Source organism: Eptesicus fuscus, chromosome 9, assembly GCF_027574615.1.
Source record: "Eptesicus fuscus isolate TK198812 chromosome 9, DD_ASM_mEF_20220401, whole genome shotgun sequence".
Taxonomy (NCBI): Eukaryota; Metazoa; Chordata; class Mammalia; order Chiroptera; family Vespertilionidae; genus Eptesicus; species Eptesicus fuscus.
The window spans coordinates 100,448,338-100,472,791 of record NC_072481.1 but is presented as its reverse complement, the minus strand read 5'-3'; the positions used below and the strand labels follow the sequence as shown (position 1 = coordinate 100,472,791).

Here is a 24,454-nt window from a genome sequence, read left to right as displayed (position 1 = left end):
TCTGGTGACAGAGCTCACTACCTCCTAAGCAGCCCTGGCCACGGAGAGCATTTTTTCTCAGGCAGGTACCATTGATCATAGTTCCGTGCACAGGAAAAATCTGCTCCTCCTCTACTGGTCAGCTCATTCTAGGATTGCTGACAGGCATCTTATCTTTCCTTGCTGCTTTTCTCTTGGCCAAGCAGTCCCAGCTCAGTGGGAGGTGATTTCTAGACCCCAAGGTTTGCTCCTGGCATACTGTGATTTGGGGTCATCAAATAGAGTTGACCTCACATGCCAGCTGGGGTCAGATTTGTGGAGTGCTGTGTTGGAGTATGTGTGGGAGGGAGCCTGTGACCAGTTAGCAGTGTCTGCCTCATGCAGGCAAGGGGTGAGCACATGCCCAGATTTGCGATTTCCACTTTGGGGCTCTGGATGGTTGTTCAGTGCAGCAGCAGTACACAGTCTTCTGCCGGGATCTGACCCTGAAGGTGGATCGCAGGGCTGTGTTAGCTCCTGTCTTCTAATTAGTGACTGGCTTAGCTGCATCATAATATCAGTTCATATTAAACTTATGGTCAGCTAAAAATATTCCCCAGTCTTTTTCATAAGAACATCCATTAAACCAGATCTTTCCCCATCTTAACATTGTTTCCATTGTATGGATATATAATTAATTTGAATCAATTTCTTATTGACAGACATTTAGGTTATTTCTAAATTTTTATAATTAGAAACAATACTGCAGTGAAATTCCTGATATTTACTTCTTTCTGCATTAATCTTTTCTTAGCCTGAATTTCTAGAAAAGGGATTTCTGAACTAGGAGCATCAAAAGATTTCAGGAGCAGCCACCTAATTGTCATACAATATTCCAGTAACTAAATTGACAGGGAATGCCAGAGACTTGGAACAGGTACCCACCCTGTTCTTTGATTTGCATGTGGTCCAGCAGTTTAAAAGATCGTGAGTCCAGTCCCAGTGTGGAGCTGAGGACTGACTCCAGAGTCTTTAGTCCTGCTTGTGGGAAAAGCCTCCCCAAGGGAGGTGACCTGGGTGCTGAGACACTGAACTCCACATGGGAATAACTGGCATAGAAGTGGTGTTCAAGGCATGGTTCCATGGGCCTGGAGGCTCAGGAGGGAGGAGGCAGTAGGGGGAGCAGAGAGGTGGGAGTGGGGGTGAGGGTGGAGGTGGGCCTGGCAGTTCCCTGACTCCAAAGTCTCACCTGTGAACTCAGGTTTCAAAAGCAAAGAGCTTTGTCCCTGGGGCAATCTGCTGTGGGGATCTTGCTGTGGGAAGGGAGAAGATGACTGTTCTGCTGATTTGACGCTTTCTCCTCACCCAGGAACGAACTGGGATTAGAGTTGAGTACTAATCAGGACAGGGGCTTAGATCCTTGAATTTTAGGATGCTACTGTAAATAAAATATCTTTATTGGTTCAGCCAGTCAAGCATCCACATGATTTAATTTGATAATTATTTCTAGCTACTATGAAAAAGTTCTACCTACTTCTGAGAGTGCCTGTTGTTGCACATACTTGTCAACACTGGACGTTTTCACTTAAAAAAATTATCTTTCTGTTAGCCAGATTAAGAAAAGACTCTTCTAACGTTTAATATTGAGTAGCTTCTGATTGGGACAAATAAGAAGTGATGTTCTCTGGCTCAAGACAAGCTCTTAAGCTTCATATCTCCACTCATGATGTGTGCACTTTTGTCCACTCATTTTATTGGAGGACAGTGTTGGTCACCATTTCTTATCTGGATAGTTTGAGGTTGGTTTTGATTTTCAGGACATGGAAGGGCTGCCATATTGCACAACTCAAGGAAATACCACTCACATCGATTCTGCAGGAATTGGCGATAGATTGAATGGGGCAGGGGTGGGGGTTGGGTGTAGGGAGGGACTGAAGTGATGGCATCCAGGATTCTGGCTCAGGTCACTGTGTCACTGTGCGGTGATGGGGACAGATCACAAGGTGGGTTTACAGCACATGTATGTTGAGTGGGGATGATGTAAGAAAAATGTTTCAGGACCCAGTACACAGCAGGCATGGGACAGTGCCTTCTCTCCCACAGCAAGCATTTACTGACCACGTGTGTTGGCACTTGGGGAATATCAGTAAGCAAAACAAACAACTTTACCCTTGCCCTTATAGAGCTTATGGACCAATGTAGGAGACAGACAACAAACCAAAAAAATGTAATGAATACATTATACACTGTGTTCCAAGGTGATGATCGTCATGGAGAATAGAAAAGGCGAGTGAGGATTAGCAGTGCTGAGGGGAGGGAGGTGTGGCTTTAAACTAGGTGAACAGGGTGGGCCTCCTCAGAAGGTGGCATTGAATCAGGACCTAAAAGAGGCGAGGTGAGGTCCGTGCAGAGGTGCAGGAAGAGTGCTCCAAGCAAAGGGAGTAGCCCTGGAAGGCCCTGAGGCAAGAGTATGCCTCACTCTTTTGAGAAGAGAGAAAGTCAGTGAGGCTGGAGTAGAAGAGCAAGAAGAGGAGCCAAGATGAAGCCAACTGAGGACTGGCCTTGAAGGACAGGTCAAGGACAGTGTCTTCTAAGTGTGATGGGGAGCATAGGAGGCACTTGATCTGGTTTATGTTTTATCAAGATTGCTCTGGCCGAAACCGGTTTGGCTTGGTGGATAGAGCGTCGGTCTGCGGACTGAAGGGTCCCGGGTTCGATTCCGGTCAAGGGCATGTGCGTTGGTTGCGGGCACATCCCCGGTGGGGGGTGTGCAGGAGGCAGCTGGTCGATGTTTCTCTCTCATCGATGTTTCTGGCTCTCTGTCCCTCTCCCTTCCTATCTGTAAAAAATCAATAAAATATATTTTAAAAAATAAATAAATAAAGATTGCTCTGACTTCTGTGCGGAGAAGAGAGGCAGGGAGACCAGTAAGGAGGCTGTGTGATAATCTAGGAAAACTTGCTGGTGGCCTGCACCACCTACTGAGGAATGGGAAGAGCCTGGGTATGTTTGGAAGGTAGGGCTGATAGAGGAGAGGAAGCTGGAGTTGCCATGATGAAGGGAAAGGCTGTGGGTGACTGCCAGACCCCTTCTCTTGGCCTTGAATGGAGGCTCGGCCCCTTCTCCCTAGCATGTTCGGGAACCTGCTGGCCTAAGGTATTTAGGAGGGCTGGTAATGCACAGAGCAGGGATCCTGGGCTGTCATAGCTCCAGAAAGTTCTTCACTCCCCAGCCAACTCCATTCCTATCAGACCTAAAGAGTGCCCCTCCTGCTGGACCCAGTCCTCTCTCCAGGGTGGCACACCTGCTGATGTCCTGCCTAGGAATCCAGGTTGCCATTTGGGCAGCCATGCCCTTGATCACTACAAGGCAAGGTACAGCCCTTAGTTCAGTGACCCTCAACTGTTTCTCTTTTCTTAACCCCTGTGCCCCAAACCACAGACGGGCCCACAGACACTCCCCTCCCTGGTGTTAGGGAGAATACCTTGTTTTGCCTGCTCACACTCGTTTTAAGGCCTGGTCAGCAAGGGCTAGGGCAGTGGTCGGCAAACTCATTAGTCAACAGAGCCAAATATCAACAGTACAACTGAAATTTCTTTTGAGAGCCGAAAACTGACTTCTGCGCATGGGCCACAAAGTTTCAATCGCACTGTACGTTTCAATCGCACAGATATTTTGAGGAAGAGCCACACTCAAGGGGCCAAAGAACCGCATGTGGCTCGCGAGCCGCAGTTTGCCGACCACTGGGCTCGGGAAAGGATCAAATCCATCACCTACGTGAGAGATGAGCACTGCTCCTTCTCCCAGAGCAGCAGGCAGAGTAGCGAAGGCCCAGGCCTGCCTCCCTCCCTGACAGCCACCGACAGCTCAGCGTGCCTGAGATGGCACATGGGGCATCTGCCTCTAGGGATGCACAGAAACCTCCCTCTCTCCTGTGTCTGCAAACTCAGGGTGGCCAGAATATTTTAAATCCACATGAGCAGAGCCCTGACCAAGCATTGCCAGCATGGGGAAATCCCGGTGAGGTGTTCACAGGCTGCTCTCAGAAGGCGGGGTAGTGGGAGGAGTATGCGGCTTTCGGCCACACAGCCAGGTGGGCTTTTCCAATGGAGACTGTCTGCTCATCTGTAAGTTGGCATTAACCACCTGCGGGTCTGACATGGGGACACCTTCACTCTTCCACACACTGTTTGTTGTGAGGCACTGTTTGAAGCTTTATCCGAACTGTGAACATAAGAAATATCCAAACCTGAAGAGAATTTTTATAAAAGTTTATTTGAGCCAAACTGATGACATGCCGAAAAGCAAGATTTCATATGCTCTGGAGAATGACAATTTTGAAGTTTCTTTTACACATTTGAAGTTAAATGAGGGAACAAAGGAAGATTGCATGGAGGTGGGAGAAAGCAAAGTGGGGATCGAATTACAGAGTAGTGAAGATTATATGCTCTCTTAAGGTGTTACCACTTATTTCAAAGGTATGTTAACCTAGATGCACAGAAACCATGGATGAGGCTTGCTTATGGCAAAAATAAACCTTTTACTGGAAAAGTTATATGCCTGGGACGTGACTACCCACCATGATCTGCCCAGTTAGGAATTTATGATCAGATCACCCTGTGAGGTTACCTTCCATAGAAACCCCTCCCCCCTTTTTTCCCCACAGTTCCCCCTTTTGGTCATAAAACAATCCAAAGGTTGTATTGATGACCAACTTTTTGGTCGGATCGTATGATCTCACAATGTGAGGAAGGTTTTCTCTTAGGAATCTCAATATCGACGTTGTTTTGTTGAAAAGGGGGCCACTGGGGAAGAGGCAGTACTGTAACACAGGATGTGAGTTGAGGCCAGATTTTCCAAAAGGGAAGGGTAGGTAAATGGAGGCAGTGAGGCCTTTGGGGCTTCATTGTGAAAAACTCTGGGTCATTTCTGTCCTGTGAGCTAGCATGATTCGAGTTTTGCCTCTGTCTCACTTTTTGTATTTTGCATCTAGTATAACATTCACATAAGCCATGAAAAGAGTATTAATAGTTGTTTTATACATGCTCAGTAATCATAAGGAGTTGGACTATATAGAAAAAAATCCAAAGGATAAGTATACTATTATGATGACTATTAGTAGCAGACAAAAACAATGGAAATGGATTCTGAGTTCAACATCACTTGGTTGGTATACAGACCTTGTAGATGTCTTTGGATAGCTGTCCACCTCTGAAGTCAGGGGATTTTCAACCCAGAGGAGTCTTTGGTGTCCCTTATAGGTGGAGGCAAGTGTCAGAGACACAGGGGTCCATGTCCCTTCCTGGTGAGGTGCCCGATAGGGTCCCCTTCCAATGAGATTGGAAAGTGTCTTTTATTTGATGTTCTTTCCAATAAACAAAATCTCCAGGTGGCAGTTAGTGATCTTTAAAGTCATTGTCTCCTGGGAGTTCCCTGGGAGAAGTGGTCACCTACTTGGCATTATTTTTCTTTCTTTTTAAAAAAAATATATTTTATTGATTTTTTACAGAGAGGAAGGGAAAGGGATAGAGAGCCAGAAACATCAATGAGAGAGAAACATCGATCAGCTGCCTCCTGCACACCCGCTACTGGGGATGTGCCTACCACCAAGGTACATGCCCTTGACTGGAACCAAACCTGGGACCTTTCAGTCCACAGGCCGACGCTATATCCACTGAGCCAAACCGGCCAGGGCCTTTCTTTTTTAAAAAACATATTTTTATTGATTTCAGAGAGGCAGGTAGAGGGAGAGAGAGATAGAAACATCAATGATGAGAGAGAATCATTGATCAGCTGCCTTCTTCACGACCCACGCTGGGGATTGAGCCTGCAGCCAGGGCATATGACCCGACCAGAAATCGAACTGTGACCTCTCAGTTCATAGGTCGACGCTCAACCTCTGAGCAACACAGGCCAGGCCTGGTTACTCATTTTCCCCCACTTATTTACATTAATGCAATTTTAACATTAAAAAAAATAACAACAAAAGAACAAGTCTTTAATGTCAACAACCTGAAAGACATTTCTGTTCTACTTAAACCAACAAAGTTTATTTACTAAAGAGTAATTTTAGAACACATGAACTTGAAAAGCTTTTGGGTTAGTTTCTATATTTCTGAGAATTTTAGAATACCCAATCATTACAAACACTTGCCTTCAAAATCAATTAACATCAATATGCTTAATTTTAACAATATCATCCAGAGGTAAAAAGTTGCCTCACATTTACAACATAGATATATAGAAACACATAGACAAAGAGACTTTCTAGCCATGAGAAAAACTAGCTTATAAAAGAACAGTTGGATCCATATTTTGTTTTGGCAGTTGGGATAAGAAGACACTTAAAATTTGTATCTCTCCTTGACAAGTCAAGTTCCAATGACCTTCCCCCTTTTAAAATAAGGATAGGCATATTTATTTATTTATCTATTTATAATACATATATGTATATTTTATATTTCAGAGAGGAAGGGAGAGGGAGATAGAAACAGCAATGATGAAAGAGAATCATTAATTGGCTGCCTCCTGCTTGCCCCACACTGGGGATCGAGCCCACAACTCAGGCGTGTGCCCTGACCCAGAATTGAACTGTGACCTCCTGGTTCATAGGTTGGATAGGCATTTTTAATACCTCAAAGAATTGGATTGCCACCTAAAGTACAACATAAGTTCTGTGTGTCCCCATCCATTTATCTAAATCTTCTTTTTGAATCTTTGAGAGACCAATTAAATGTTTTCCATTCATTCTGCTTAATTTTACAGCCAGCTTTTTCTAATTGTGCCTGAAAATGATTTGAAGTAACAAAGGATCCTGCAGGAGTATTAATGGTAGGCTGACAGTTGTGGGACTTGTTGGCTTCTGAGGCACAATTTCCCAGTTAATTTTAGTTTTCCTTTGAGATCTTTAGAGTCTAAACAAACTTCTAGGGAAAATCAGCCTTTATGTGTGCCCTTCTTTGGATGAGCCAGAAATGATGAATCTCTCTATAGACTGCTTTACACCCTGGAGAAAGTATTTCCTCAGGCAATTCCACAAAGCTTCTTAGTCACCTAAGAATACCTGAGATTCAGGTTGGGGAAGGAAGTGTCCTTTCTCTTTTGGAGCTAACTAGAGTTCAGTCTCTCATTTAACCAGGAAAGGTTTTGTTCAGGTTCTCAGTAAGCAATCAAATTAAAAAACAAAAACAAAAAACACACCTAAACTTAAAAGCAGCAACCCATTTTACCCTTCTTTTCCTGGATTATCTCAGCCCTTTTCTACCTCAAGAATTTTCTAAGAACAGCTCAGATAAATTCAGGCTCTGCTTCCTAAAACAGGGAGGTCCAGGATTTCAAGAGAAAACTCATCCATGTGTACCCAATGTGAAGCAGGGAGCCCGTGGGGCACAGTGGGCCCCTGCTGGTACCTGGCACTGGGTACCCCGTACGTACGGGTCTGCAGGGTGGTCCTGGTGGGCTTCTTCAGAATCCTGCAATACTGCACCAAATAAATGTTGATGTAAGAAATGTCCAAACCTGTAGAGAAGTTTTGTGTTTATTTGAGCCAAATTAAAGACATGCTGGCAAGTAAGATCTCAGATGCTCAGAGAAGAACAGTTTTGCAGTGTCTTTTATACATTTGGAATTAAGGAGGGAATAGAAGGAAGCTAACATGAAGTAAAGAGAAAACAAGGTACAGGATAGTTAAGATTCTGTGCTTCCTTGAGAATGATTACTTCTGCGGGCTCTGAAAAAGGCGTTTGGGCAGGGCTTGCTTAAGGAAAGGTAAGTCTTTTATAGGTCTGGGGCATGACTACCCACCATGACCTTCCCCCGTAGGAATTTACGATCAGATCCCCCTGTGAGGTTACTTTTGGTTAGATTTATTACAGAGCCCCTTTACCGTCCACAAAACAATACTAGCATTTTAAGTTCCGTGTGTCCCCGTCCTTTCCCTACTCAGCACATACACATGAGGCTCAAAGGAAGCTGCTGTTGGTTGACTGATGTCAGGAGCGTTGTGCAGGCTGGTATTCCTCTGACCCCTCAAAGGCATCTAGCCCTTGAAATGAGAACTGACCCACCCTGGTTCACAGCCAGATCAAGGCGAAGAACCTAGTCTTTTAACTTCTAGCTCAGGGCTCACACTTAAGCCTCTGGGGAGCAGAATGAGATGTCCTTTGTCACAGGACAGCCACTGCATGTTCCGGGAAGCAGGGCCAGTTGGTGGAGTGGAAGTCTTTGTATTATGAGTTGGCCACCCAGAACTGGCTCAGGGCAGAATTGGAATAGACCGCATGGGTCTGCTGCCTTTGTCCTGGCCCTCTCTGCTCTAGGGTCTCCTTCCCTAACCCCTGCTTCGCGTCTCACCTAGGAGTTGGTGAACAGTCACATTCTACACTTGGCAGTGTGGCCCTGCCAATCCCTGTGACAAGTAGAGGCAATGGAAGGGGGGTAGACCAGTTGACCCCGAAGCTCTTGAATGCAAGGCTTTCCCATTAGTCTGCAGATGGGAGTATTAAGGAAGGACTATAGCCTGGGTAGGGCCTGCATCACTTCTCTGAAGTCCTGGGCCCCAGAGAGACCCTGCCCTAGCCCCAGGGTTTTGTAAAGGTTGAGTGATAGTCTACAGGGACAGGCATATGGAAAGGCATGACTAGAGGGATACCAGAAGCTGTGTTATTAATATCTTGTATAAATTTCTCCCTTCGCTCTGTATCCTATGCTGAAGAGCAGTCTGCATTGGTAACCAGTGTCCATCAGCTGAGTTCATGAGTTCAGGATGAAGTCAACCACTCCCCTCGTCAGCCCTGGTGCTTGGAACTTTGGGAGGATATGTACGCGTCCTGGGGATGAGGGGCAGAGCGGTGGAAGGGAGCACCTACCAACTTGGGCTTTAATCCTACTCACTATCTGTGCAACCTCGGGCAAGTCCTAAACCAGAACGAGTGCCACAGGCTCTAACGGCAGACATTTGCTCCTCACAGTCCTGAGGCTGAGAGGCTGAGGTCCAAGTGTCACAGGGCTCTTTCTCTGAGGCCTCTCCTTGGCATGCAGAGGGCTACTTTCTCCCACATCCTCACATGGTCATCCCTGTGTGTGCTGTGTCCTAGTCTCTCTCTTAAGGATTCCAGTCATATTGGATTAGGACTGTAGTGACCTCATTTTAACGTAATTATCTCTTATAGACCCTGCCTTCAAATAAAGGCATATTCTGAAGTATTGGGGGTACTTCATGATCCCTGAGTAGGTGCAGTAAAGAGTCACTGTTTTAATTACTGCTTTTTTTTGTTGTTGTTGTTGTTGTTTTAAAAAAAACCTACAGAATCAGTGGTTTACTTAATGCAGATGGTAGGAGTGAGGGAGAGGAAGTGACAGGGTCCATTCAGTCAGTGAGTAAATCTTACGGAGCACCTATTGTGTATAGGCCCTGCTTTAGGCATTGGTATCATCAGTGTCTCAATGAGCTAAACATCTGTCCTCACAAATTGACATTTTTGTGTAGGAGATGGACAGTAAGCAAAATCAGTAAAGTGTTAGATGTTAGAAGGTGGTAAGTTTTACAGAGAAAATGAATCCTGAGGGAGGTGAGCCTCAGGAAGATGTGGAGCAGAGAGTCTTGGCAGGGTCCTTCTGGCTATACAGAGTGGTCAACTGCAGGAGGGTGAGGGGAAGTAGGAAGACTAGGGGTGTGGAGTTCCACTGCAATGTGGTAGGCTGCCTCTTGGACATTACCCACTCCTGCCTCCTGGTGCCCCAAATGCCCTGGATTCTGGTTTCCTGCTCACTGGAGGCCTCTCTCCTCTCTCTTCTGCAGTGTGGAGGGCGAGGCCCCCAGCAGTGAGACCTGCACATCATTGGACAGTCCCTCGGCCTATCATCAGGACCCCTTAGCACCTGGCTCCAGCCTGAGCCCGGACCATTACGAACACACATCTGTGGGCGCCTATGGGCTGTACTCAGGGCCACTGGGGCAGCGCACACGGAGGCCCAAGCTGCAGCACTCAACCTCCATCCTGCGCAAGCAGGCCGAGGAGGAGGCCATCAAGCGCTCACGTTCCCTCTCTGAGAGCTATGAGCTCTCCTCGGACCTGCAGGACAAGCAGGTAGGTGGGGCCTGTCCCTTGGCCACTTGGGAACGGGCAGCAGGCTTGATGGGAGAGACCCAGCTGGGGTTGGCTTCTTGTCGCTACGTCTTTGAGCCTCCTCTGAGAAGTGTGTGTCCTTGTGAGTATCTGTGGACTGGGCGTCATTGTGAATGTCAGGTGAGCACACATTGACTGGATCTCCTCCCTGTGTCTCAGTGAACGTCCAGACCAGGCGTTGGGTGGGTTCTGGCTGAGAGGGATTTTAGAATGGCCACGGTGAGTCTGAGGGACGAGTAAGAGCAGGCCTGGTTAATGTGTGTGTTCTGGGGGAGGCCAGGTAGGAGGGACTGAGGGGCTTTGATGACAAAACACAGAGCCCATGTCTGCCTTCCTGAAGTCCCTCTTTACACCCTCCCCTGCAACTCCAGCTTTGGGGAGCCTGTCTCAGGCAAACAGGGTTGCTGCTTGGTTTGTGAGATCCAAAGTCGGCAGGAGAAAATAGGCCCTGGCATCAGCTCTGGGCCTGAGTTCTGGGCCTGAGCTGATGGCCCTGGCATCATGGCCCCTACCCCCACCCCTGAAGGCTAACATAAGGGGCCCAGGATCTCAGGCTTGGGAGGGCGGAGAAGAGAGGACTTGCCCTTTATTGGCCCGGTGGGCTTACAGAGCTGCTCTCAAAAAATAACCTCTGCATACAGATTGTGGGAGTGACGTCACCTTCAGGGTGAGGGGGAAAAACAGACCTACCCTGGCTGACTCTGGGTCTGGCCAGGCTTTGAAAAGTCAGTTTGAGGCATACACACCCCCTACCCACCCATTCCCCTCCCTTGTTCTGCTAAGATAGCCGCTCTGCTCAGCCTGCTGCTCCCTCTCCTATGGACCCCAGAGAACTAGTGTGTCCCGTGTTTGGGGGAGCTGGCATCCCTGAGCAGGGCGGCCCATGGAGCTGGGCAGGCCCTTACTTTCCAGAGAGGTGAACAGACTACCAACTGGCAAGTGGGGGCCCAGTACCCATCCTGGGCTGTGTGAGGCTATGAGCCTTTCCCCAGCCCCCAGTGGCTCTGAGCAGCCTCTCCCGACACCAGCATCTATTTGGCTTTATTTTAGTGACCTCTGTGCCTCTCTGTCTGTTCTCCATGACAGACTCTTTGATTCTTTTTTTTTTTTTTAATTTTTATTGATTTTTAAAGAAAGGAAAGGAGAGGGAGAGAGAAATAGAAACATTGATGTGAGAGCATAACATCCATCGGCTGCCTCCTGCATGCCCCCAACTGGGGAACGAACCTGCAGTCTTTTGGTATATGGGACGATGCCCATCCAACTGAGCCACACCAGCCAGGCTAACTCTTTGCTTTTTCTTTTTTTACTTAACATGTTAAGCACCATGTCAATCACCGGTGACTGACAGTATACTTTTCGTTCAGGCCGTGTCAGTCACTGTTGAATGACGATATACAATTTAATAATTCTTTATTATTGGAAGTATTATATATGTCCCGCTTTTTCCCCCATTGACCCTCTCTAGCCCGCCCCTCCCCCTCCCCACCCCAGGCCTTCAGCACCCTATCGTCTGTGACCATGGGTTATGCATATATGTATACAAGGTTTTTGGTTGATTACCTCCCCACCCACCCACCCTCCCCCGCCTTCTCTCTGAGATTCCCCATTTTGTTCCATGCTTCCACACCTCTGAATCCACTCCTTTCATCAGTTTATTTTGTTACTTAGATTCCACATATGAGTGCGATCATGTGATACTTGTCTTTCACTGACTGGCTTATTTCACTTAGCATGATACTCTCCAGGTCTCCCCATGCTGTTTCAGGGGTAAGAGAGTCTTCTCTTTTACTGCTGCATAGTATCCCATGGTGTAAATGTACCACAGCTTTTTTATCTACTCATCTACTGATGGGCACTTGGGCTGTTTCCAGATCTTAGCGATTGTAAATTGTGCTGCTGTGAACATAGGGGTGCATACATTCTTTCTGATTGGTGCTTCGGGTTTCTTAGGATATATTCCTAGAAGTGGGGTCAAATGGCAGTTCCATATTTAATTTTTTGAGGAAACTCCATACTGTTTTCCACAGTGGCTGCACCAGTCTGCATTCCCACCAGCAGTGTACTAGGGTTCCCTTTTCTCTACATCCTCACCAGCACTTGTTGTTTGTTGATTTGTTGATGATAGCCATTCTGACACGTGTGAGATGGTACCTCATTGTCATTTTGATTTCCATCTCTCTGATGATTAGTGACTTTGAGCATTTTTTCACATGTCTCTTGGACATCTGTATGTCATCTTTGGATAAGTGTCTATTTAGGTTCTTTGCCCATTGTTAGTCTTCCTTTTGTTAAGCTGTATGAGTTCCTTATATATTTTGGATATTAACCCTTTGTCAGATGTATTATTGTCAAATATGTTTTCCCATATTTGGGCTCTCTTTTTGTTTTGTTGATGGTTTCTTTTGTTCTGCCGAAGCTTTTAATTTTAATGTAGTCCCATTTGTTTATTTTCTCCTTAGTTTCCTTTGCCCTAGGAGATGTATCTGAAAACATATTGCTACGAGAGATGTCTGAAATTTTGCAGCAAGTCCTTTATCCATTTTGAGTTTATTCTTGTGTATAGTGTAAGTTGGTGGTCTCGTTTTTTTTTTCTTTTCTTTCTTTTTTTTTTTTTTTTTTTTGCATGTATCTGTCCAATTTTCCCAACACCATTTATTGAAGAGACTCTCTTAACTCCATTGTATGCTCTTGCCTCCATTGTCAAATATTAATTGAGCGTAACGACATGGGTCAATTTCTGGGTTCTCTGTTCTGTTCCATTGATCTATATGCCTGTTCTTGTGTCAGTACCAGACTGTTTTGATTACAGTGGCTTTGTAGTATAACTTGAAATCTGGGATTGTGATTCCTCCAACTTTGTTTTTCTTTCTCAAGATTGCTACAGCTATTTTTTGATCCCATATAAGTTTTTGGAGTATTTGTTCTACCTCTGTGAAATATGCTGTTGGTATTTTAATAGGAATGGCATTGAATCTGTAGGTTGTTTTGGGTAGTATGGACATTTTAATGATGTTGATTCTACCAATCTATGAATACATATATTCTTCCACTTTTTTATATCTTCTTCTATCTCTTTTTTCAACGTCCTGTAGTTTTCTGATTACAGGTCTTTTGCCTCCTTGGTTAAGTTTATTCCTAAGTATCGTAATTTTTTTGGTGCAGTGGTAAATGAGATTGTTTGTTTAGTTTCTCTCTCTGAAAATTTATTATTGGTGTATAAAAAAGCCATAGATTTTTGAGTGTTGATTTTGTATCCTGCTACATTGCCAGATTCATTTATTAAATCTAATAGTTTTTGGTGGAGTCTTTAGGGTTTTCTATGTACAGTATCATGTCATCTGCGAATATTGAGAGTTTTACTTCCTCCTTTCCAATTTTGATGCCTTTTCTTTCTTCTTGTCTGATCACTGTGGCTAAGACTTCTAGTACTATGTTGAATAAGAGTGGTGAAAGCAGACATTCCTGTTCTTAGGGGAAAATGCTTTTAGTTTTTCCCCATTGAGTATGATGTTGACTGTAGTTTGTCATGTGTGGCCTTTATCATGTGGAGATATGCTTCCTCTATTCCCACTTTGCTGAGAGTTTTTATCAAAAATGGGTGTTGAATTTTGTCAAATCTTTTTCTGCATCTATTGATATGAGCATGTGATTTTTGTCTTTCAATTTGTTTATGTTATGTGTCATGTTTATTGATTTGAAAATATTGTACCAGTCTTGCATCCCTGGAATAAATCCCACTTGGTCATGGTGTCTGATCCTTTAATGTATTAGTGGATATGATTTGCTAATATTTTGTCGAGGATTTTAGCATCTATGTCCATCAGGGATATTGGCCTGTAATTCTCTTTCTTCATAGTGTCTTTATCTGGTTTTGGGATTTGGATAATGCTGGCCTCATAAAAAGAGCTTGAAAGTGTTCCTTCCTCTTGGATTTTTTTTGAATAGTTTGAGGAGTAGGGGTTAGTTCTTCTTTGAATGTTTGGTAAAACTCCCTTGTGAAGCTGTCTGGACCAGGGCTTTTAATGGCTAGGAGTTTTTTTGATTACTGCTTCTATTTCATCAGTTGTTATTGACCTAGTCAGGTTTTCTGATTCTTCCTGATTTCAGTTTGGGGAGTTTGTATTTTTCTAGGAATTTTTCCATTTCATCCACATTGTCCAGATTGTTGGCATATAGTTGTTCATAGTATTTTCCTATGATCCTTTGTATTTCTGTGGTGTCAGTGGTTACTTCTCCATTTTCATTTCTGATTTTATTTATTTGGGTCCTCTCTGTTTCTTTTAAAAAAATTTATAGTTTTATTTAATGAGTATTAAGTTCTTTGCAGAAAACACGGGATTTCTACCAATTAATAATAAGAAAGATTATCTATATACATATAACCTTGTCAACAAAAAATCTTCTCTTTGTAGACCCAAATTCATGAATAGGCCTAAACTGGCAGTACCTGTAGTTCATTTATGATGGGCAGAGTCCCCATTTTACAAACAATCCTCTTTTTTATGGGAAAAGGTTCAGGGTTTCAGAATGTCTTTGGTATATATTTCCTGATACCAGAGGGGCAGAATTCTCCTGCTGTCCATCAAATGACATGCACTTGCAGCTGCAGGGCATTGTGCAGGGGCACTCTTCTACTCTAGAATTAAATACAGAGTTAAATATATGTAAAGACATAATGCATACAGAATAATACCCTAGTAACAATATATGCCCTCCAATCTTACCAAACTATAATTTGCTTACTGTGCCTCAATGAAAATTTTCTTTTTTTTTTTTTAATCCTCACCCAAGAGTATGGTAAGAGAGAGGAGGGGAGTCTCTGTTTGTTTCTTGATGAGTCTGGATAATGGTTTATCAATTTTGTTTATCCTTTCAAAGAGCCAGCTCTTGGTTTCATTGATTGTTTTGGTATTGTTTTTTTTAGTCTCTATGTTATTTATTTCTGCTCCAATCTTCCTTCTACTTAGTCTGGCCTTTTCTTGTTGTTCTCTTGCTAGTCAGCCCCATCTCATGCTTCCCAACATTCTCTTTCTAGTTCTCTAAGTTGTAGGGTTAAATAGTGTATTGCTGATTTTTCTTGTTTTTTTTTTAGGTAGGCCTATAGTGCTATAAACTTCCCTCTCAAGACTGCTTTTGCTGTGTCCCAGAGATTTTGGGTTGTTGTGTGTTCATTTTCATTTGTTTCCAGGAAGTTTTTGATTTCTTTCTTGATCTCGTTGGTAACCCATTCATTGTTTAATAACATGCTATTTAGCCTCCATGTGTTTGAATGTTTTGGAGTGTTTTTACTATAGTTGATTTCTAATTTCATCCCACTGTGATCTGAGAAGATGCTTGCTATGATTTCAATCTTGAACTTTTAGAGACTTGTTTTGTGTCCTAACATGTAGTCTGTCTTTGTGAAGGATACATGTGCACTTGAGAAGAATGTATATTCTGCAGCTTTGGGGTGAAATGTTCTATAAATGTCAATTAAATCCATCTGATCCAGTGTGTCCTTTGGAGTCACTGTTTCCTTGTTAAGTTTTTGTCTGGAAGACCTATCCAGTGAAGTCAGCGGGGTGTTAAATTCCCCTACTATGATTCTATTGTTGTTAATCTTTCTGTTAAAGTCCTCTGGAAGTTTTTTTTATATATTTAGGTGCTCCTATATTTGGTGCATATATGTTTACCAGGGTATTATCCTCTTGTTGGATCGATCCCTTTATAAATTATATAGTGACCTTTGTTGTCTCTTGTGATAGCCTTCATTTTAAAGTCTATTTTGTCAGATATGAGTATTTTTTTCTTTTCCATTTACATGAAAAATTTTTTTTCCATCCCTTCACTCTCATTGTATGTGTGTCTTTTGTTCTGAGGTGGGTCCTATAAACAGCATATAGTTGTCTATATGGTGGGTCATGTTTTTGTATCCATTCAGCTACCCTACACCTTTTATTGGAACATTTAATCCATTTACATTTAAGGTTATTATTGATTAGGTACTTATTTATTGCCACTTTAATTCTTTATGCCTAGGTTTCTCTCTCTGTTTCTTCTCATTACAGCAGTCCCTTTAGCATTTCTTGTAATGCTGGATTGGTGTCGATGTACTCCTTTAGGCTTTTTTTTTCTTTTGTCTGGGAAGCTCTTTATTTAACCGTCTATTTTGAATGATAGCCTTGCTGGATATAGTAATCTTGGTTTCAGATCCTTGCTTTCCATTACCTTGAGTACTCCATGCCATTCCCTTCTGGCCTGTAGAGTTTCTGATGAGAAATCAGCTGACAGCCTTATGGGAGCTCCTTTGTAGGTAACAGTTTGCTTTCCTCTTGCTGCCTTTAAGATTCTCTTTTTATCTTTAATTTTTGGCATTTTAATTATGGTGTGTCCGAGCATAGGCCTGTTTGAGCTCTTCTTGCTTGGCACTCTCTGTTCCTCCTGAACTTGTGTGACTTTTCCCTTCACCAGGTTAGGGAAATTTTCTGCCATTATTTCTTCAACATGTTCTCTCTTTCTCTCTTCCTGCCTCTTCTGGCACAGCTGCTAGTCAAATATGGTTTCACATTATCCCACAGCTCCCTTAAGCTGTCCTCCTGTTTTTTAATTGTTTTTTCTTTTTGGTTTTCTGATTGAGTGATTTTTTTCAACTCTTGCCTTCTAATATACTGATCCAATCTTCAGCTTTGCCTAATCTGCTATGTATTCCTTCCAATTCATTCTTTATCTGTGTTATGTCATTCTTTATTTCAGACTGTCCTTTTGCCATAGTTACCCTATCTTTTTTCATGCTGTTGAGCATCTTTACCATCATTACCATATTTTCCGGCATATAAGACGACTGGGCGTATATAAGATTTTCCTGGGTTAAAAAGTCATCTTATACGCCAGAAAATACGGTACTCTGAACTCCATTTCAAATAAATTTCTTATCTCTGCTTCATTTATCTCTTCTTCTGGAGAATTCTCTTGTTCTTTCATTTGGGGGTTGTTTCTTTATTCCCTCATTTGGCTGTTTGGGTTTGTGACCATGTATTAGGTAAATCCTCTACACCTCTCAATCTCTAGTGCAGGATAGTGTCAAACACTGTTTCTGACTAATTAGATCAGGCAAAGACTCAATGCCTCCAGAGATCACCTCTGCCTAGACCAGTGGTCGGCAAACTGCGGCTCGCGAGCCACATGCGGCTCTTTGGCCCCTTGAGTTTTTAGCAAAGGCCAGCTTAGGAGTACCCTAATGAAGTTAATAACAATGTACCTACCTATATAGTTTAAGTTTAAAAAATTTGGCTCTCAAAAGAAATTTCAATCGTTGTACTGTTGATATTTGGCTCTGTTGACTAATGATTTGCCAACCACTGGCCTAGACTATTAGGATTCCGACTTGAATTGCCCTCAGGCAATCGTCCTCAGGTGTGACAGCAGTTTGTTTGTTTTTTCAATAGGGTGGGACAGTTACTTCTGCCTGGACCCTAATTGTTATTTTCATCCCTTAGGTGGCCTTAGGGCAAAGTGTTTTCCAGTAGGGTGGTCAACTGTCTTCCTCCCAGGCAAGGCAAATGTCTGTGTGGGAAAGATGTCCTCTACTGGGTGAGGGAAACTTGGGGTATCTGCCTTCTTAGCTCTATCCCCTGAGTCCTGGCTTCTGCTCACATAGCCCCAGACCACTCTGCCCTCCCTCCATCAGAACACAAGGTGGGTGGCTCCACAGGGAATTTTGTGCATTGACCCTTTAAGGGGGTGCCTGAATTTTTAGCTGTCACTCCCTAGCAGACAGCAACCCTGCTGCTTTTCACATCCAGATATTATGTGGGTACTCTTCTCCATTCTGGTGCTCTCAGCTGGGGAGCCCAGCTTGGGGACTCAATCCCAGAGGTCTCAGTGGTAACCACCCCCTAGCTGAGATATCTCTCGGGAACTTCAGTTGCTGTCTGTGGGCACCCGGCCAGCCCTTTCATGCCTCCGCCCCTCCTAGCAGCCTCTATGCGGTCTCCCCTTTCGGTCCTTGGGTATCAGGATTCTCTCCTGGGAGTCTTCCGTTGATTGTTCAGGAAGTTTTTCTGTATTTTAGTTTTAATTCCAGTTTGTTCCTGGGAGCATGTCCATGCAGCATCCGCTTACTCTGCTGCCATTTTTAATCCTAGTCACCTCTTCGCTTCTTGAGAGTAGGGACCTGTCTCTCTGTGTTACCAGCTTTGGCGTAGTGCCCACATGGAGTAGGCAGGTGGAACCGAGGTGAGCAGGGTGCACTGCTTTGCCTCCCTGAGCACTGTGACTTGTTCTTGAGGATTTGAGAGCTCTCTCGGCCCCACAGCAGATGCCACTTTTCCTGGCTCCCTGAGAGAAGCCCGTTCCTTCTCTTGCATTCCCACTGAGCAGGCTTTAGCTCCAGGTACACATCTCACTCAGGATCGAGGCACGGGGAGTGGCCCTCAGAGCTGTCCTAGGTCACAAGTGGGCTGGCATGAGTTTCAGGACTTCCGGAAGTCCCAGTGCTGCTCACCTGCCTGCAGTGCTGCCCCATCTCCTCACTCAGGGAGAAGTACTGCAGGGCCTGTGCTTTCAGAGAGAGAGCTCCTCTCCTCTGGGCCTCCGTTTCCTTGTCTGTATAGTGAAGGGACTTGGGAACCTCTTAGTTTGTCAACACCTTCCAGGAGTATACTTCAGTGTCTTTAGCCCCAAGTGTCCCTGAGCTTGGCATGTGCTAGACACTTGCCTCAGTTTCATCGAGTGATCAGCACGTTTCTGAGGAGGGCAGGGTTAGAACCCAGGCGTCTGGCCTTGAAACCTCCTAAGCTTGGCACTTCTCTCAGGCCTCCCTAAAATTTGGTGACTTCCCGGCCAGCAAGAGGGCTCTGTCAGGGCCACAGAAAGGAAGCAAGACTGGCAGCCTAAGCCTGTGCTCAGTGTCCAGAACCTCGCCAACATCTTTGGCAGATGGTTTGTTTGTTCATCCTCACCTGAGGATATTTTCCCACTGGTTTTTAGAATAGCAGAAGGGAGGGAGCGGGAGAGAGAAGCATCAGTGTGAGAAAGGCACATCGATCGGTTGCCCCCACATGTACCCCAACTGGGGTGGGGAATCAAACCTGCCCTTGACCAGGAATTGAACCCGCAGACCTTCAGTGTGCAGGCCGACGCTCTAACCACTGAGAAACACTGGCCAGGGCTGGCAGGTCTTTTAATTTGCACATGCCTCTGGTTCCTTCTCTCTGGAGGTGCTGCCTTTCTCTCTTCCAGCATTTCCAAAGTTGTGTTAAACTGCAAACCAAAAGACGCGCAAGGGCCAAGGCTTCTGTGGCTAAAGAAGTTGGGGAATCACCACTTTTTAAACGTTCTGAGAAGTCCTCTAGGGAACATACTTGCTTTAATTTTAACATGGTGTTTCTCCATCTTATTTAACCTTAGAATCCAGATTTCGCACATCAGCATGCACCAGTGGTTCTTCTTTTTTTAAAATATATTTTATTTATTTATTGATTTTTTTTTTTTACAGAGAGGAAGGGAGAGGGCTAGAGAGTTAGAAACATTGATGAGAGAGAAACATCGATCAGCTGCCTCCTGCACACCTCCTACTGGGGATGTGCCTGCAACCAAGGTACATGCCCTTGCTGGAATCGAACCTGGGACCCCTCAGTCTTCAGGCCGACGCTCTATCCACTGAGCCACACCGGTCAGGGCACCAGTGGTTCTTTAAGCAGCTTTGGGGTGTGCTAACGTCTTCCTAGATGGGCCGCTATGGGCCGGGGCGGGAATGACTGCTGGTAAGGAGTGTGCTACTCCAGCCCTTGGGAATGCTTCCACTCTCCTCTGCTTCTCCCTCCAGGTGGAGATGCTAGAACGGAAGTATGGGGGACGCCTCGTGACCCGCCATGCAGCCCGCACCATCCAGACAGCCTTCCGCCAGTACCAGATGAACAAGAACTTTGAGCGCCTGCGCAGCTCCATGTCGGAGAACCGTATGTCCCGCCGCATTGTGCTGTCCAACATGAGGATGCAGTTCTCCTTTGAGGGGCCTGAGAAGATGCACAGCTCCTACTTTGAAGGGAAGCAGGTCTCAGTGACCGATGACAGCTCTCAGCTGGGGGCCCTGGTGCCATCTGAGGGCAGTGACTTCGGTGAGCCACCGTCCCTCAAGTCTTCAGCCCCATCCAGTGATTTCGCAGATGCCATCACTGAGCTGGAGGATGCCTTCTCCCGGCAAGTGAAATCCCTGGCCGAATCCATCGACGACGCCCTCAACTGCCGCAGCCTTCATGCTGAGGAAACGCCAGTCCCTGACTCGGGGCGAGCCCGGGACACCGAGCCCCAGGCAGCCCTGCACACTGTGGACCACCACAAACTGGATGAGATGACAGCCTCGTACAGCGACGTCACCCTGTATATCGATGAGGAGGAGCTGTCTCCGCCTCTGCCCCTCTCCCAGGTGGGGCACCGGTCATCCAGTGCTGAGTTAGACCTGCACCTGCGGGCTGGGGGTGCCGCCCAGGACTACTGGGCCTTGGCTCACAAGGACGATAAGGGGGACACAGACACGAGCTGCCAGAGCACACCGTCGCTTGAGCAGCAGGAGCAGCGGCTGCGGGTGGAACACCTCCCCCTGCTCACCATCGAGCCTCCCAGCGACAGCTCAGTGGACCTCAGCGACCGCTCAGAACGTGGCTCACTCAAGAGGCAGAGTGCCTATGAGCGCAGTCTCGGTGGGCAGCAGGGCAGCCCCAAGCCCGGCCCCCACTGTGGCCCCCCTAAGGGCCTGCCCCGGGAGGAGCCAGAGTTGCGAGCCCGGCCTTCCAGGCCCCTCGATGGCCACCTGGCCATCAATGGCTCAGCCAACCGGCAAAGCAAGTCCGAGTCAGACTACTCAGATGGGGACAACGACAGCATCAACAGCACTTCCAATTCCAATGACACCATCAACTGCAGCTCTGAGTCGTCATCCCGCGACAGCCTGCGGGAACAGACGCTCAGCAAGCAGACCTACCACAAGGAGACCCGCAACAGCTGGGATTCACCTGCCTTCAGCAACGATGTCATCCGCAAGAGACACTATCGCATTGGCCTCAACCTCTTCAACAAGTGAGTGCCTGCTGGCCCTGCAGGGAAGAGGAGGGTGGGGCAGTAACGCCCAAGGGACCTTGGCCAGGGCCTTCCTCTCATGCCCAAGTATCTCCTTGGGCACCAGTGGGGTGGCTCTGTAACAGTGCCTGGGAGAGCCAGTGCTGTTGGGTGGGGAGATGGGAGCCCGGTGAACAGGTTTGTGGGGAGAGCAGACACTAACAGGCTGAGCAGGGAAGAACAAGGGCCTTCTCTAAAGAGTTTGGAGCCCTGTCAACACCTAGAACAGTGACCAGTGCACAGCAGATGCTCAGGAAACTTGTGCAAAGGTTGATGCAATGTGTAATGCCATGCCTAGCTGTGAGCATCAGGCTCCAGGGTTTGGATATTTTTCTCTGGGTTATCTGAGCAAGGGCGTGATGCAGTCTGTGTGCAGCCTGGACTTGGAGGCACGTGTCGGGGAAAGGAGGACACAGATAAACCTGTGCTGGCAGAAGTCTCAGCCAGCGTGAAGCCCTTTGCGAGGTGTGTGAGCAGGGTCTATTGAGGGGTTGCCACCGGCCATGGGTTCTGGAAAGGTGGTATAGGGGCAATCGTGAGAGAAGAACAAAGGACAGAGACTGGCATTTAAAGCAGGCTATTATTTTTGTTTGTTTTTACTTCTTACATTTATTTTTTATTTTTTAATCTTTACTGTTTAAAGTATTACATATGTCTCCCTTTTTTCCCCATTGATGCCTTCCAGCTTGCCCCCACCCCAGGCCTTCAGCACCCTATCATCTGTGACCATGGGTTATGCATATATGTATACAAGGTTTTTGGTTGGTTACCTCCCTCGCCTTCCCTCTGAGATTCCCCACTTTGCTTCATGCTTCCATGTCTCTGGATCCACTCCATTCATCAGTTTATTTTGTTACTTAGATTCCACATATGAGTGCGATCATGTGATACTTGTCTTTCTCTGACTGACTTATTTCACTTAGCATGATACTCTCCAGGTCTCCCCATGCTGTTTCAAGGAGTAAGAGATTCTCCTGTTTTACTGCTGCATAGTATTCCACGGTGTAAATGTACCACAGCTTTCTTATCCACTCATCTACTGATGGGCACTTGGGCTGTTTCCAGATCTTAGCTATTGTAAATTGTGCTGCTATGAACATAGGGGTGCATACATTCTTTCTGATTGGTGTTTCAAGGTTATCCTAATATATAAAAACCCAGGGTCCATAATGACCGAAGGCTTGACTGACCGGAAGTCAGTCCTGCAGTCAGTGCTGGGTTACCATGGCGACCCAGCACTGACTGCCGAGGGGGCTGCGGATCAGGCCCAGAGAGAGGCCTGGAGAGAGAAGCAGGGTCTGATCCATAGCCTCAGTGGCAGCTGTTGATCAGCCCTTGCCTCTCTCTTTCCCTCTGAGCCTGGCCAGCAGCCACGCCTCTCTTTCTCTCTGGGCCTCCATGGGGGCTGCTGACCAGCCCTGCCTCTCTGATCAGGCCTAGAGATAGGCCCGGAGACACTGGCATAGAAACCGACCAATCAGAACCAAATCTGGGTAAACTGTGAGGAGCCAATGGCTGTCTAGGAGGTGGAGCTTTTGACGCTGACTGGCATAGAAACCCACCAATCAGAACCAAATCTGGGTGAAGTGCAAGGAGCCAATGGCTGTCTAGGAGGTGGAGCTTTTGACGCTGACTGTCATAGAAACCAACCAATCAGAACCTAATCTGGATGAACTGCGAAGGCAGAACCTAAGGTGGGGGCTGAGGAGGGGTTTTAAGGGCAATAGCTGTTTGGTGTAAGGTGTTAGAAAGCGGTTCAATTTTTTAATGACTGGTTTGGCAATATAGTGCATATGGCTGGCTATCAGTCCAGATATAGGGATTGTGTATTTTTGTCTGTGAAGAGCATCTCCTCCTGCCGAAGAAGCCTCCCCCCCAATTTAAGCAATCCTATCCTATATAATCTATCTATACTAATAAAAGGGTAATATGCTAATTAGACCGGTCGACCGGCCATCTTCCAGATGTCCGACTTCCTTCTGGACAAAGCCATGGTGGTGGGGGCCAAGGCAGAGAGGGCAGTTGGGGACGAGATCCGGCCGGCAGGGGAGGGCCAGGGGGGCGAGATCAGGCTGGCAGGGGAGGGCAGTTGGGGGCGAGATCAGGCCATAAGGGGAGGGCAGTTAGGGGTGATCAGGCAGGCAGGCAGAGGCAGTTAGGGGCGATCAGACAGGCAGGCAGAGAGGTTAGGGGCAATCAGGCAGGCAGGCAGGCAGAGGCAGTTAGGGGCGATCAGGCAGGCAGAGGCAGTTAGGGGTGATCAGGCAGGTGAGCAGTGAGGAGCCAGCGGTCTCAGATTGTGAGAGGGATGTCCCTGATTGGAGAGAGTGAAGGCTGGGCACTCCCCCCACCCCCCATGCACAAATTTCATGCACCAGTCCACTAGTTAGGATATATTCCTAGAAATGGGATCACTGGGTCAAATGGCACTTCAATATTTAATTTTTTGAGGAAACTCCATACTGTTTTCCATAATGGCTACACCAGTCTGCATTCCCACCAGCAGTGTACTAAGGTTCCTTTTTCTCTATATCCTTGCTAGCACTTGTCATTTGTGGATTTGTTGATGGTAGCCATTCAAAGCACTGCCAAAAGTAGCAACCTGAAGGGGAAGGAGCTAGACACTCCCTTGAAGGAGATGTTGGAAAGCTCTGGTTATGGAACCTCAGATTTCACATCATTTCCTTTCACAGGACCTCCAGGATTTGGTGTTAGCAGACACGCGCCTGGTTCTGACCCCTCCAGGGTTGAGGACACGGCCAGCCTGCCTGGTGGTTACTAACACACATTTACCACACTTTCCTGCTTCCTCATCTCCTAGAGTAGGGAAGTCTTGTGGGCACTTTTGAGCCATCTCAGGTGCACGTGGAAGTGCTCTCTGGGGGATTCAGGGAGGCCTGTCCAGAGCGCAGGAATAGGGAATGTTGCATTCCTGTGGGGTCGGTCAGTGGTCTGGGGGTCATTGGTCATCACTCAGCTCAAAACTAAGAGTCTTGGACACCTGACATCTGCCTTGGGTGCTGTTTCCTGCCTGTGGTCTGCTGCATGTAAGGACCAGCCCTGCCACTGTGCGAGTTGTGGCTAAACAGCAGGGAAGGTCATGTCAGAGCCTGTCCTGAGCTCTGTCCTAAAAGTCTGCCCCACCTGCTCCAGGATACAGCCAGCTCCTGGATCAACTAGACCCAGGCCTGTGCCCTCCTAGGGGAGGCTGAGGTTACCTGGGGGTTTCCTGGTCCCTGGAAGATACCGTGTTCTTATGTGGGAACTCCCAA

At 46.3% G+C, this 24,454-nt stretch overlaps 1 protein-coding gene across 4 annotated transcripts in view; it reads left to right on the top strand.

The window, feature by feature from the left end:
• IQSEC1 (IQ motif and Sec7 domain ArfGEF 1) overlaps nt 1-24,454 on the top strand; it is a 137,069-nt gene that overhangs the window by 85,984 nt on the left and 26,631 nt on the right. For all 4 annotated transcript variants that reach the window (XM_054721604.1, XM_054721606.1, XM_054721603.1 and 1 more), the window contains exons 2-3: nt 9,758-10,046; nt 19,894-21,143. In XM_054721604.1, the coding sequence (XP_054577579.1) occupies nt 9,758-10,046; nt 19,894-21,143 (1,539 nt within the window). The remainder of the gene's footprint in view (nt 1-9,757; nt 10,047-19,893; nt 21,144-24,454) is intronic.